The sequence below is a fragment of the Trichechus manatus genome, unplaced genomic scaffold, assembly GCF_000243295.1.
Source record: "Trichechus manatus latirostris isolate Lorelei unplaced genomic scaffold, TriManLat1.0 scaffold00162, whole genome shotgun sequence".
Lineage (NCBI taxonomy): Eukaryota > Metazoa > Chordata > Mammalia > Sirenia > Trichechidae > Trichechus > Trichechus manatus.
Window position 1 is genome coordinate 2,711,181 of NW_004444098.1, and position 14,230 is coordinate 2,725,410.

The 14,230-nt window shown below is 43.7% G+C and overlaps 1 protein-coding gene across 1 annotated transcript in view; it reads right to left on the reverse strand.

Annotated features, from left to right (window-relative positions):
• EGFL6 (EGF like domain multiple 6) overlaps nt 1–14,230 on the reverse strand; it is a 92,249-nt gene that overhangs the window by 56,118 nt on the left and 21,901 nt on the right. The window contains 1 exon segment of the mRNA XM_004386366.1: nt 7,473–7,585. Coding sequence (XP_004386423.1) covers nt 7,473–7,585 — 113 coding nt within the window.

A 14,230-nucleotide genomic window follows, 5' to 3' on the forward strand; every position in this document is an offset into this window, starting at 1 on the left:
GGTGGTGGTGGTGGTGGTGATGGTAGTGGTGAAGATGGTGGTGGTGGTGAAGATGATGATGGTGTTGGTGGTGATGGTGATAATGGTGGTGATGGTGGCGGTGGTGGCAGTGGCAGTGGCAGTGGTGATGGTGGTGGTGGTGTAGATGATGGTGGTGGTGGTGATGATGATGGTGGTAGTGGTGGTGGTGATGTTGGTGGTGGTGGAGGTGATGGTGGTGGTAGTGGTGATGATGGTGGTGGTGGTGAAGATGATGGTGGTGGTGGTGATGATGGATGATGATGGTGGTGGTGATAGTGGTAGTGGTGGTGGTGATGATGGTGGTGGTGCTTCTGATTGGTGGTGGTGGTGATGATGATGGTGGTGGTGGTGATGGTGGTGGTGGTGAAGATGGTAGTGGTGGTGATGATGGTGGTGGTGGTGGTGGTGGTGATGGTGGCAGTGTAAGAAAGTGAGATGAGAGCAGGGTTTATTTTTCTCTTTTATTCACTGCTGTATTCCAACACCTGACACAAAGTAGGCACTCAGTAAATATTTGTTCAATGAATGAAGTGGTGGTAGAAACAACAGGGATCGGATGTCAAAACTGATTGAGTTGGGGACAAGAAAATAGTCAATGAAGATGGAGATTTTGAGTCCAGTTGATGGGGGGGATATAGGGAGAAAAAGCAGTAGATAGGGAGAAAGGAAGATGGGGAAACCCAGGAGAAGGGGAAAAGGAGGAAAAATAACGACTAAGAGAGAAAAGATGTGCATAGTGTATCAAGGGCTCTCAGAGCAGTTCCTGGATCTAGTAGATGCTCAAGAGATAGCCACAGTATAAAAGAATGACTCAGAAATTGCCCAGGTATGCTGCTAGCTTCTCTGCCTATCAATTCCCTTGGCTCTGAGGTCCACTTCTAAGCAAACCTCTGCTAAAGACCCCATCATCTTCCCCTTCAACCTTAGTCCTTATTTTTGGTTAATGTCACCATTCCTCTCCCAGTGACCAGGACTCGAAATCTCAGTCATCTCTCTCTTCTCTTGTCCCCAAACCAATCAGTTACAACATCCTATCCCTGTTTCTACCACCAATTCATTTAGCTAATTGGAACTGCCTTGCTCAGAAATACCTGGGAGACTGCACTATACCCTTCTTTGTCCCCCCTCTTCCCACCGTGGTCTGTGACCATCACTTGACTGATGCTGGCGTCTAACAGCCTAGTCCCTTATCTCTGGGCAGAACACAGTGGTGCAATTTACCACCTGGCCTGGACCCTCCTTCTAGAAGCCTTCCCAGATTTCTCCAGCCACATGTGAATTCTGCTCAACTTTGAGAACTCCAAGAACTTTGGCAGGTCTCTCCTGTGAAACTGACCAGTCTCCATCTTATTAAATAAGTAGACATTTATTTAAGGAGCCCTGGTGGCTTAGTGGTTAAGCATTTGGCTGTGCTAACCAAAAGATCTGAGGTTCGAACCCACCAGCCGCTCTGCGGGAGAAAGATGTGGCAGTCTGCTTCCGTAAAGATTACAGCCTTGGAAACCCTATGGGGCAGTTCTCCTCTGCCCTATAGGGTCAATATAGGGTCACTATGAGTCAGAATTGACTCGATGGCAACGGGCTAGACATTTATTTGGCTTCTATCCTTGACTTCTATCTACTACTTGATTCTACGTACCTTCAGGGCAAGAACTTTAAAAATTCATCTTTGTTTTTCCTGCAGTGCTTACTAGAGTGTTGTGAACATGTTCAATACTCAAATATTTTTGAATAATGAATAAAGTAATAGGTGTAGAACTTATAACAGGGGAACGTTTTATGGTCCTGGATAAATCATAAATGAGGAGGTAGGGAAAAAATACTTCCCCAGTAAAACCCTTCCACTTTTGGAGACAAAGGAGCTGGAATTTGACTTCCAGTGTCTACTTAGTTAAAGATATGTTCTTGGAGATACAGCGTTAAGTTCAGATGTTAGAAAAACAGATCTTGGTAAGCCCTGAAGACCTGTTTGTTCTCCTGGAAACTGATCTCCAGTGTGGTCCAGATAGGAAAACCTAGGATAAATGCCAAATAGAACGTAGGAGAATTAGTGAGTAACATCCTGGCTGGTATAAGGTTGAAGCTCCAGAAAGATGTTTTCAATTTATAGCAGCTGTGGGTCTCTGATTTGAACATCCAGTCCACCACAAAGGGAAATTCAGCTTGGGTCTAAAGTGGCCTGAGACTTAAGCTTGCTTTAGACCAAGTAAAACGCTCTCGTTCAATTCCATCTGCAGCTTTTCATTAGGGATTTGTTTAGATCCAACTCTTTGTCCCAGCTTGCTAAGTGGCACACAGTTTAAGGTTAATGAGGATGAGTTGATCAGGGCAGAGGCCAAGAGCTGGAGAGCTCGGGCGTTGAGGCCGAGCCTCACAAGGAATGAAGGACGAATGGAGGCGGAGGGCAGGGTGAACTGCGCTGACAGTCTGAGGCTGGGCTCTGCTTGTTTGGGCCAGCACACATGCACCTCTGTTCCATCACTGCACACACCGCACTCTGGCTTAGAAATCAGAAACCCGGCAATCAAGGACAAACTACCCTATCATTTGGTGCTTCAAGGAACATACAACTTTACCATCAAGAACCATGCAGACTGCATAAAACATGGTACAGATTTTAGATATAAAAAATCATTGCAGTTTAAAACCTGGACATTTGACTGGGGCGATGGGGGTGCTGACAGACTCTTCAGCTTGCAAACGTTGCATAGTAAGCATTTTGCTCGAACCCTCTGCACTTACTCTTTTAACGTTCTGTTTGAAATTCTTTCATGCCTAAGGTATTATAGAGCCCACAAAAGCATGGGGAGAATGTGATTGGCTGGGTGTAGCGTGCTTCACTGCTCCGATTCAGCTCTGCAAACTAGCCCTTCCCGAAAGCCCAAGCTGGCCCTCATTTATCCACCAGAGACATGCCGGGGGTTACAAGTTTTATGGTAGCAGGGCTGAGGTTCGTGCTACTGTAAGAGAGATTCCAAATCATGGGTCCCACGTGGTTTTTGCCCCTTTCCACCTGACCAACTTCAAATCAAAATGTTATGTTGTGTCTAGAAAAAGAATCAAACCACCTTTAATCCCCGTCACCTGGTGGTTTCACTGATACAAGTCTAGGCCGAGAGTTACTGGTCCTTTCCAAAGCCACGGTAATGGATGAGGTGTTTCCTATGGCTGCCAAGTCATGAGCACCCTTTAATGCGTGTGCTCCCTACCCTCTGAAGTTGGTATTGTTTTCTCCGTGTTGCAGAGGAGGAAACCGAATGAGGTTACATACCTTGCTCAAGGTCACCTAGATCTGGTTCTCAAGACAATGCCCTGGATGATGACATTATAAATCAAATCAGTGTGAGGATCCATCCCTGCCTCTCTTAATCGACAAAGGCCCTGGTCCTGGATGGATGTTCCAACCTTCTTAACCTAGGTTGGCAATGATGATTTTCAAATATTTTTTCTGGTACTGGCATGCTCTTGTCATCTGATCTGCGACTCATCTGTGACTGCGGAAGGTTTTGCATACTATTGAGCGTGTGTAGCAGTATCAATGTCTTACATTGTTTCATGGACTTTACATATGATCAGGCTCTACCCTCGCCTGTGGTCTCTCCAGATATAGATATGATCAGGCTGTACCCTCGCCTGTGTTCTCTCCAGATATAGATATGATCAGGCTCTACCCTCACCTATGGTCTCTCCAGATACATTTGAACCAGCTAGAGAGGAGAAGGTTGGAGCAGGGATAGACCAACAAAAAGAAGGTAGCATTGTTACTCTTAAAATTAACAATTTAGTGCCTTACTGTTTATCATCCAATATGATCCACACCAGCACCTAAAGTATATGAGACACGTAGCCATGTTATCCTATTTGACAGATAAGAGACTGAGGTTCAGGCAAATGGCAGCTGGTGGGGGGACTCAGGGACAGTGAGACCAGATTCCTGCCCTGAAGGGAAGCACAGCCTGCTCAGTCAGCTAGCAGGAATGCAGATTGAATTCCTCTATTCTACAAGTGCGGTCACTACAGAAAGTCATATAAAAATCCAAACACAAAACTCTGTGCTCATCTCTGTCCTCTTCAATCCTCCTGAAATTATCAGACACCTCTCAGGAGTTCCTAACACATGGTCTAAGAAACAATGTCCATAGCCGATTATGGTTCCTTAGCCTGCAATTTATACAAAAGAATCAGAAAAAAATACAATTTTTGCATATATGTATGTGTCCCTTGAAACCATTTGGAAACTGGCACTATGGATTTAAAAAATTAGAGTAACAAAACTATAAGGTGAAAGGCTTACTTTTCTTGTTTGTGACTGAGGCCTGCTGGTTGGGTGATTCATAATTTAAAAATGTATTTCATTAGAAACCAGTTGGAAAAAAACTTTGAGGGGCTTGATTTTGTAAATAGAAAACCAATTGCCATCAAGTCGACCCCAACTTATGGTGACCCAATGTATGTTAGAGAAGAACTGTGCTCCATTGCGTTTTCAATGGCTGATTTTTTTTTTTTTAAATATTTTATTGTACTTCAGGTGAAGGCTTACAGAACAGATAGTTTCTCATATAACAGTAACACACATGCTGTTTTATTACATTGGTTAACAACCCCACAACATTTTAACCCTCTAAATTCTCAACTTTTTTTTTTTTTTCTTTTGTGAAAATGCACATAGCCAAAGATACGACAATGGCCGATTTTTTGAAGTAGATTATCAAGCCTTTCTTCTGAGGTGCCTCTAGGTAGACTCAACCCTCCAACCTTTTGGTTAGCAGCTGAGCAAGCGTGTTAACCATGCAGCGACCTCTTATAAGTAGAAGGACTTTATTGGCCTATTTTTGCCCATCTTGGTTTCTTTAGATTAAAAACAAAAACAAAACCCAAACAACCCAGCCATACTCATTAAAATAATAACACAGAAATAATTGACAAAGCAGGTCCCTCTTAAAATAAATCATGTCTAGGGTGATGGTGGAGTCCCTGGGTGTTGTAAACAGTTAACACACTCTGTTGCTTACCGAAAGGTTGAAGGTTCCTGTCCACTCAGAGGCACCTGAAAAGAAAGGCCTGGTGATCTACTTCCAAAAAAATCAACCACTGAAAACCAGTTCTACTTTTTTTTAAATAATATTTTATCGTGCTTTGGTGAAAGTTTACACAGCAAATTAAGTTCCCATTTAACATTTTTTATACATATTGCTCAGTGACATTGGTTACATTTTTCACAATGTGTCAACATTCCCATTATTTCTATTCTGGCTGTTCCATTTCCATTAATCTAGGTTTCCTGCCCCTCCCTCCTTACCTTCTCATCTTTGCTTTAGGGTAAAGGTTGACCATTTGGTCTCATATAGATGACTTTTTAAACGAGCACTGTACTCACGGGTAATATTGTTTATTTTATAAGCCTGTCTGTTATTTAGCTGAAGGGTGACCTCCAGGTGTGGTTTCAGTACAGCATTTAAAATGTATGTAAGGGTGACAATCTCAGAGGTTCCTCTAATCTAGTAAGTCTGGCCTTTTTTTAAAATTTGAGTTTTTCACACAAAAAAAAGACCAGATTTACTGGCCTGAAAGAGACTGGAGAAACCCTGAGAGTATGGCCCCCAGACACCCTTTTAGCTCAGTGGTGAAGTCACTTCTGAGGTTCACTGTTCAGCCGGGGATTGGACAGCCCCATAAAGCAAAATGGGACTAATGCGGCATAGCAGTCCAGGGACAAGGACTAGAAGGCAGAAGGGGACAGGAAAGCTGGTGATAGGGAACCCAAGTTTGAGTAAGGAGAGTGTTGACATGTAGTGGGGTTGTTAACCATTGTCATAGGGCAACATGTGTACTAACTGTTTAATGAGAAACTATTTTGTTCTGTAAACCTTCATCTAAAGTGCGAATAGCAGCACAACTGGAAGAACGTAATTGATGTCACTGAACTGTGCATGTAGAAATTTTTGAAATTGTGTATCTTTGGCTATGTATATTTTCACCAAAAAAAAAAAAAAAAAAAAGGTTGAGAAGGGAGAGGGTTGACATGTCGTGGGGTTGTTAACCAATGTCATAAAACTGTATGTGTACTGACTGTTTAATGAGAAACTATTTGTTCTGTAAACCTTCATCTAAAGTACAATAAAAAAAAAGTAAAAAAAAAATTGGAGTTTTTCAAGAAAAGGTGTAAACATAGAAGAAAACATTCTTTGATGGTTACGAGGGTGGGGAGGGAGGGAGAGGGGTATTCACTAACTAGATAGTAGACGAGAATTATCTTCGGTGAAGGGAAGGACAGCACACACTACAAGAAAAGTCAGCACAAATGGACTAAACCAAAGCTAAGAAGTTTCTGAATACAACCAAACACTTTGAGGGACAGAGTAGCAGGGGCGGGAATCTGGGGACCATGCTTTCAGGGGACATCTAGGTTAATTGGCATAACAAAGTTTATTAAGAAAATGTTCTGCATTCTACTTTGATGAGTGACGTCTGGGGTCTTAAAAGCTAGCGAGCAGCCATCTAAGATGCATCAATTGGTCCCAACCCACCTGGAGGAAAGGAGAATGCAGAACACCAAAGACACAAGGAAAGTATTAACCCAAGAGACAGAAAGGGCCACATAAACCAGAGACTGCATCAGCCTGAGACCAGAAGAACTAGATGGTGCCTGGCTACCACCAGTGACAGCCCTGACAGGGAACACAACAGAGTCCCTGATGGAGCAGGAGAAAAGTGGGGTGCAGAACTCAAATTCTAGTAAAAAGACCAGACTTAATGGTTTGATTGAGACTGGGGGGACCCTGGGAGGTGTGGCCCCCAGGCTTTCTGTTAGTCCAAAACTAAAACCATTCCCGAGGCCAACTCTTCAGACAAAGATTAGACTGGACTATGGGACATAGAATGATATTCTTGAAGAGTGTGCTTCTTAGCTCAAGTAGATACCTGAGACTAAATGGGCAGCTCCTGTCTGGAGGTGAGATGAGAAGGCAGAGAGGGGGAGGAGCTGGTTGAATGGACACAGGAAATCAGGGGTGGAAAGGAGGAGTGTGCTGTCACAGTACAGGGGAGCAACTAGGGTCACATAACAATGTGTGTGTAAATTTATGTATGAGAGACTAGAATTGTAAACTTTCACTTCAAGTACAAGAATAAAAAAAAATTTGAGTTTTGTTCTAGCACAGTTCTACTTTGACACATATGTGGTTGCCATGAGTCAGAATCGACTCTTTGGCAACTGGTTTAGGGTGATGGTGTCACACACATTTTAGATAGGAGGAGATCTCATGGGTCTCTTTTCCTGGCCTTTAAAATATACTTCATGTGTTGGGAACCCAGACCATGGGTGCTTTGTAGTTATGTCCCCTGGGGAGTCTGCTAGCAATCTGACAATAGCTCATGGTATCACAGATACAAAGCTAAGCCCCTGACATAGTACCCGAGGGCAGGGTGGGTCTGAGCTTTTGCAGAATTACCTTCACAGCCTCCCTTGCTGTTCCTTCTCCAGCCGTGGCAGCAGGCCAGTTTAGTTCCATAGTGACAGACCCCAGGCTGGCCTGCCCATGCCGACAGCCCGTGATTCCTTGGACTGGGGATAAGATAAAGAACCAGACGTTAGCATGGTGAAAACAGAAAGGGCAATAGAGACTCTTCCCTGCTGCTCAACGAACTGGAGAGATGACAGTTACCCAGTTAGTTTCAACGAACACTGTAAGTGCTAAATGAGATTTTGAAAGCCTGCATTTATGGGTTGCCAGTCTCTGCTACCATCCCTTGTCAGCCTTCCCCACTAACTGGTTTTGTCCATTTCCTTCTTCCCTTCCGAGGATTAAAAGAATGGGGTTATTTAATCTAGTTTTAGATTAAAAGCCAGTCTTAGAGGAAATACCACCAGAAGGCCCCTTAGAAACTAGGCTGGTGAGACTTCGGCTCGCTTACTTTGGACACGTCATCAGGAAAGACCAATTGCTAGTAAAGGACATCATGGTTGGTAAAGTGGAGGATCGGTGAAAACGAGGGAAACCCTCCATAAGATGAACTGACATAATAGCCTCAACAATGAACTCCAACATACCAATGATCATGAAGATGGCATACGACCAGGCAACATTTCATTTTGTTATACGTAAGGTCGCCATGAGTCAGAGCCAACTTGACAGCAACTAACAACAAGATTTAATCTATAAAAACTAGAGCACATGAAAACGGCCAAAAATTTATGCGTCTGAGTCTTCTAGAGTGCCAATTTTTAAGTCTATGCCATATACACGCAGTGGCTAGCCATTTCCACCCGTTTTAGGGCTGAGTGTGCTAACCCAATTGCCGGCACTTCCACCCCATTGGCCACCAGGGAACCATTGAACAAACTGGAATCTCCACACAATCAAGACTGTTCAGACCTGGAAGGGCCCAAGGGATCTCTTCAAGAAGCCTTCTCATGTTACCGGAGAGGAAACCCAAGCCCGATGGAGTCTCACATCCCCAGCAGAGCCACGTGTCAGGGATCCCAGCCCGGGGTTCATTCTCATTCCACACGGCTTCCTGGAAACATAGTTTGCTAAACTCTCTAACAGTAGAGCAGGAGTCGACAAATATTTTTTGTAAAGGGCCAGATGGTAAATGTTTTAGGCTTTGGAGGCCACACAGTGTCTGTCATAACTTCTCAACTCTGCCGTAGGCCAATGCAGCCATAGACAATATGGAAATGGTGGGCGTGGCTGTGTGCCAATAAGACTTTATTTAAGGATGCTGAAATGCGAATTTCAGGTACCTTTCATGTGTCACAAAATATTATTCTTCTTTGGATTTTTCATCAACCATTTAAAAATGTAAAACCATTCTTAGCTCACAGAACATATATAAGCAGCCGCTGGGCTCTATTTGGCCCATGGGCTATGGTTTGCCACCACTGATCTAGAGGCCTGAATGCTGAACCTTCCCCATCAAGTACCCTTAAGTGGGGAGGCCATGAGTGAAGATCCCTGCATACTACATGTCCTGGTTTTGGACAGGGTGCTCCCAGACTCTGGGAGAAAAGACTTACGCTGTTGTATATTTTATGGCGGGCTGTGACTGTGTCCTCATGCATATTAAATACACTGTAAAATGTTTCCTGGGCTTTTTAACAAAGAATGCACATTTTACCATGTGCTTTAGGTTGCAGGGCTGAATTGTATGCAAGTTAATAATATCTTAGTCAAGGTTGGGAAGTTAAACAGCCTTGCAGGTTTCCCTCGTGTTCAGCCTCTCCCATGAACTTGGTTATTCAGTTAAAAGCCACAAGGAATGGTCTGGGACATTTCATTAACTAAAGCACCAAATACAAGGATGATTTTATTATTTACTTTTTCTTGAAGGGGACAGTTTTTCTCACCCTTAATGGAATTAATTTGGGGGATTCCTCAGCCAGTCACTCAACCATTTAGAACAGGGTTTCTCAACCTTGACACTATTAGCCACTGTTGGGTTGGGGGCTGTCCTGTGCATTGTAGGATGTTAAAGCAGCATCCCTGGCCTCTACCCATTAGTAGCACTCCCCCCGCCCCCAAGTGGTGACAACCAAAAATGTTTCTGGATATTGCCAGATGTCCCCCAGGCTGCAAAATCCTCCCCAGCCCCATTGAGAACCACTGATTTAGAGTACTTTCTATTTTCCAAGCACTGCCTAAGACAGTGTACAGAGTACAGTGATGAAAAAGACCCAGTCTTTGTGCTCACGAGTTCACCGTCTATTATAAACAGATAGATTACAGTATAGGACAGCATGGGATGTGTCATGATAATGCTCTGAGAAGGAGTTTCGACGGAGAAAGAATGCCTGGCATGATCTAATCTGCACATTACTAACACTTCTGCAAGTAATGCCACAATCTCCACCCAGTCTGCACGTAACGAACAATTCCCAAACAAGAAATCATGAACTACTGAACATAAAGTGGGGTAAGTAGCAAATGCTAGTTCAAACACAGTGATATCCTTAAGATATTTTTATTTTAGCATTTTTAAAATTGAGGCATAATTTACATAACAATTTAAAGGGTACACTTCAGTGGATTTTAGTATATTCGGTATGTTTTGCTCTTGGAAGAAGTACAGCCAGAATGCTCCTTGGAAGCGAGGTTGGCGAGACTTCGTCTCACATGCTTTGGACATGTTATCAGGAGGGACCAGTCTCTGGAGAAGGACATCTTACTTGGTAAAGTAGAGGGTCAGCGAAAAAGAGGAAGACCCTTAAGGAGATGGACTGACACAGTGGCTGCGATGATGGGTTCGAGCATAACAATGATTGTGAGGATGGCGCAGGACCGGGCAGTGTTTTGTTCTGTTGTACATAAGGTTGCTATGAGTTGGAACCGACCTGACGGCACCTAACAACAACAACAACATGTTGTGCAACTATCACCACTATCTAACCCCAGAACATGTCTATCACCCCAAAAAGAAACTCTATACCCATTAGCAGTCACTGCCCATTCCCCTCTTACCCCAGCCCCTGGAAACTGCTAATATATTTTCTGTCTCTACGGACTTGACTGTTCTGGACATTTCATATAAATGGAATCATACAATATGTTTCTGGCTTCTTTCACTTAGCGTAATGTTTTCAAGGTTCATCCACGTTGTTTGTTGTTGTTTGGTGCCATCGAGTCTATTCCAACTCAGGGCGACCCTATGTGTGCAGAGTAGAACTGCTCCATAGGGTTTTCAAGGCTGTGACCTTTCAAAAGCAGATTGTCTTACAAGACGCCACTGGGTGGTTTTGAACTGCCAACCTTTCAGCTAGTAGTCAAGCACTTAACCATTTGCGCAACCCAGGGACTCTTTCTCCATGTTGTAGCATGTATCAGAACTTTTTTTTCTCTATATGGCTGAATAATATTCCATTGTATGGATATACCACATTTGATTTATCCATTCATCTGTTGATGGACACATAGGTTGTTTCCACCTTTTGGCTGTTGTAAATAATGTTGCTATGAACATTGGTGTACAAGTATCTGTTTGAGTCCCTGCTTTCAGTTCTTTGGGTATATACCTAGGATTGGAATTGCTGGGTCATATGGTAGTTCTATGTTTAACTTTTTGAAGAGCCTGTAAACTGTTTTCTACAGTGGCTGCACTATTTTATGTTCCCACCAGCAATGGACGAGGGCTCCAATTTCCCCATATCCTCACTAACAATTGTTAGTTTCTGATTTTCGGATAGTAGTCCTAGTGGTGCAACGGTTAAGCATTCGGCTGCTAAACAGGCATACTGATTTTGAGTGCACATTAGACAACCAAGAAGAGAGGTTGAGTAGGAAGTTAGATATTTGGGCTGGGAGTCCAGGAAGGAGGACTGGATTGGGGAGCCATCTGCAGGTAGAGGGTTACTGAATCTGTGGGAGTGGATGTAGTATAAGACGAGAAGGAGGCCTAGGGAAGATCCTCCAAGGAAACCAGAATGTAAGAGATGGACCAAGGAAGAGGAAGTCCAGGAAGAGACTCAGGCAATGCTCAGAACAGTAAGAGGAACACCAGTTTAATACAGTGTCAGGAAAGCCAAAGAAGAAGATGGATTCTAGAAAGAGAGCAGGATCAGCTCTGGATGTTGGGAGGCCACATAACATGGTAGTTGAGTATATGGTCTCCTCCTGGGTTTGAATTCTGGGTCTACTATATATTCACTCTGTGACCCTCAGCAATTTACTTCACCTTTCCATGCCTCAGCTATCTCATTTCTAAAACAGGGATAGCCACAGTACTTACTTCAAGGGTTTTTGTGATAATAAAATGATTTAATCCATGTAAAGGGCTCCTTAGAAGCGAGGATGGCGAGACTTCGTCTCACGTACTTTGGACACATTATCATGAGGGACCAACCCCTGGAGAAGGACATCATGCTTGGTCAGTGAGGAAGAGGAAGACCCTCAACGAGATGGATTGACACAGTGGCTGCAACAATGGGCTCAAACATAGCAACGATTGTGAAGATGGCTCAGGACTGGGCAGCGTTTTGTTCTGTTGTACATAAGGTGGCTGTGAGTGGAAACCAACTCGACAGCACTTAACAACAACAAAGGGCTTTGAACAGCGACTAACACAGTAAATGCTCCATAAGTGGTTGTATTTATTAGTACTAGTATCAGGATTAACATTATTATTATGAGATGTGTTGAATAAGGTCTAGTGTTTTAAACTTCTACTCACTCATAACCAATTAAATCAATCTCAGTTTGAACTAAGTTTCTGCTTCAGTCCAGGTTCTCTGAGAAGCAGAAACTATAATGAGATTAAACATGTAGGATTTTACTAGAGGAACTGGGGAAAGCTGGAAGAACCATGCCACCACCATGCACGTCTGACCCCAAGTGAAGGAGACAGGGAAGAAAGGTTGGTGGAACATTCAGCAGGCTGACGTGGGGATCCTGAAGCCAAAGTCGACCTTCAGGGGTGAGCCATGTTTCCCACAAAAGTCGGCCTTAGTGTTCCTGCCATGCTCAGTCATTGGCAGCAGCAGCCCGTGGGAGGCATGGCCATCACTCAAGTGAGGTGATGGACTTTGGAGCACTGGGCTTTCGGTCAGTTACACTCCCTGAAGTTGGAGGGCAGTGAGATAAAATCTCATGGCTGACACAGTTTCCATGTGACTTTGGAATCCCTGAGTGGTGCAAACAGTTAACACACTTAGCTGCTAACTGAAAGGTTGGAGGTTTGAGTCCACCCAGAGGTGCCTCAGAAGAAAGCCCCGGCAATCTACTTCCAAAAAATCAGCCAGTGAAAACCCTATGGAGCCCAGTTCTACCTAACACACATGGGGTTGCCATGAGTCAGAAATTACTCGACAGCAACTGGTTTTATTTATTTATTTTTTTGTATGTAGGAACCAATTTTCACTGTAAGGGGAGATTATTATAGAATTTCATCTTGAGGAAGCTGACCTTAGATAGCATCCAGTTTCAACCTATCATTTTACACATGAAGAAACTAAGGCCAAGAAAGACTGGGTGACTTCTCAGTGATATTAGCAGCCAGACAGGAACACACTTCACCAAACTATTCATTCACCCATCTATCCATTTTCCCACCCAAAATGTAATAATGGGTAAGTACACATGTCAGGCACTGTACTGGGCACCGAGACTATAGAGCTGTATGAGCACAGCCTCTACCCATGAAGAACATATAGTTGGAGTGAAGATGGGCAAGTAACAGATAATTATACTCAGGCATGATGAACCCTACCAAAGGGTAAGTTCTCAAGAACAAGAGGAAGATATCCAGCTCCCGTCTGTCTGTTTGTCATTGTGGCTTGCATGCTGCTGTGATGCTGGAAACTATGCCACTAGTATTTCAAATACCAACAGGGTCACCCATGGTGGACAGGTTTCAGTGGAGCTTACAGACTAAGACAGACTAGGAAGAAAGGCATGGAGATCTACTTCTGAAAGCCTTAAAGATCACAACAGAACATTGTCTGACTTGCTTGTTTTGGACACATCATCAAGAGGATCAGTTTGCTGGAGGAGGACATCATGTTTGGTGAAGTAGAGGGCCATCAAGGGCAAAGTAGACCCTTGGTGACATGGACTAGCACGATAGTCCCAACGATGGACTTGAACATGCTGGTGACTGTGAGGATGACGCAGGACCAGGCAACATTTTGTTCTGTTGTATATAAGGTTGCCATGAGTTGGAGTTGACTCGAGGGCAGCTAACAAACAATAACAAAGGGGAAGATATTGGAGTGGTTAGGTTGGGATGGGTGAGTGAGGGAGCTACTGGAGGAAATGGTGTCTGATATGAATTCTGGTGATTGGGGAATGTACCCAGGTGAAGTGGAGGAGGCAGTCAGGTGGGGAGGGTGTTCCAGGTACAGAAAATAGTCTATGTCAAGGATGGAACCACTAGGAGCATGGGGAGTGGGTGGCCTGTAAATTCAAGCATAGAGAGTGGTGTGTATTTGGAGCAGGGGAGTGGGAAGGGCAGCAGAAAGAATAGTGGGATGGAGAAGGGGCAAGGAGATAAGCAGAGGCTACACAGAAAAGGCCTTGCATCCACGTGAAACATTTTGTCCATCCTGAAGTCTTTGGAGACCAATAGAAGGACTTTAAATAGTTGGAAATATCAAAGATATTGCAATACATGAAACACACTCCATAGAAGTAGGGTGAACTCAATAAGCCCCAACAAGATCCCTGAAACAGATGAGAAAACTCACAAAAATGAATTGAGATTTGTTGAAATATTTTAT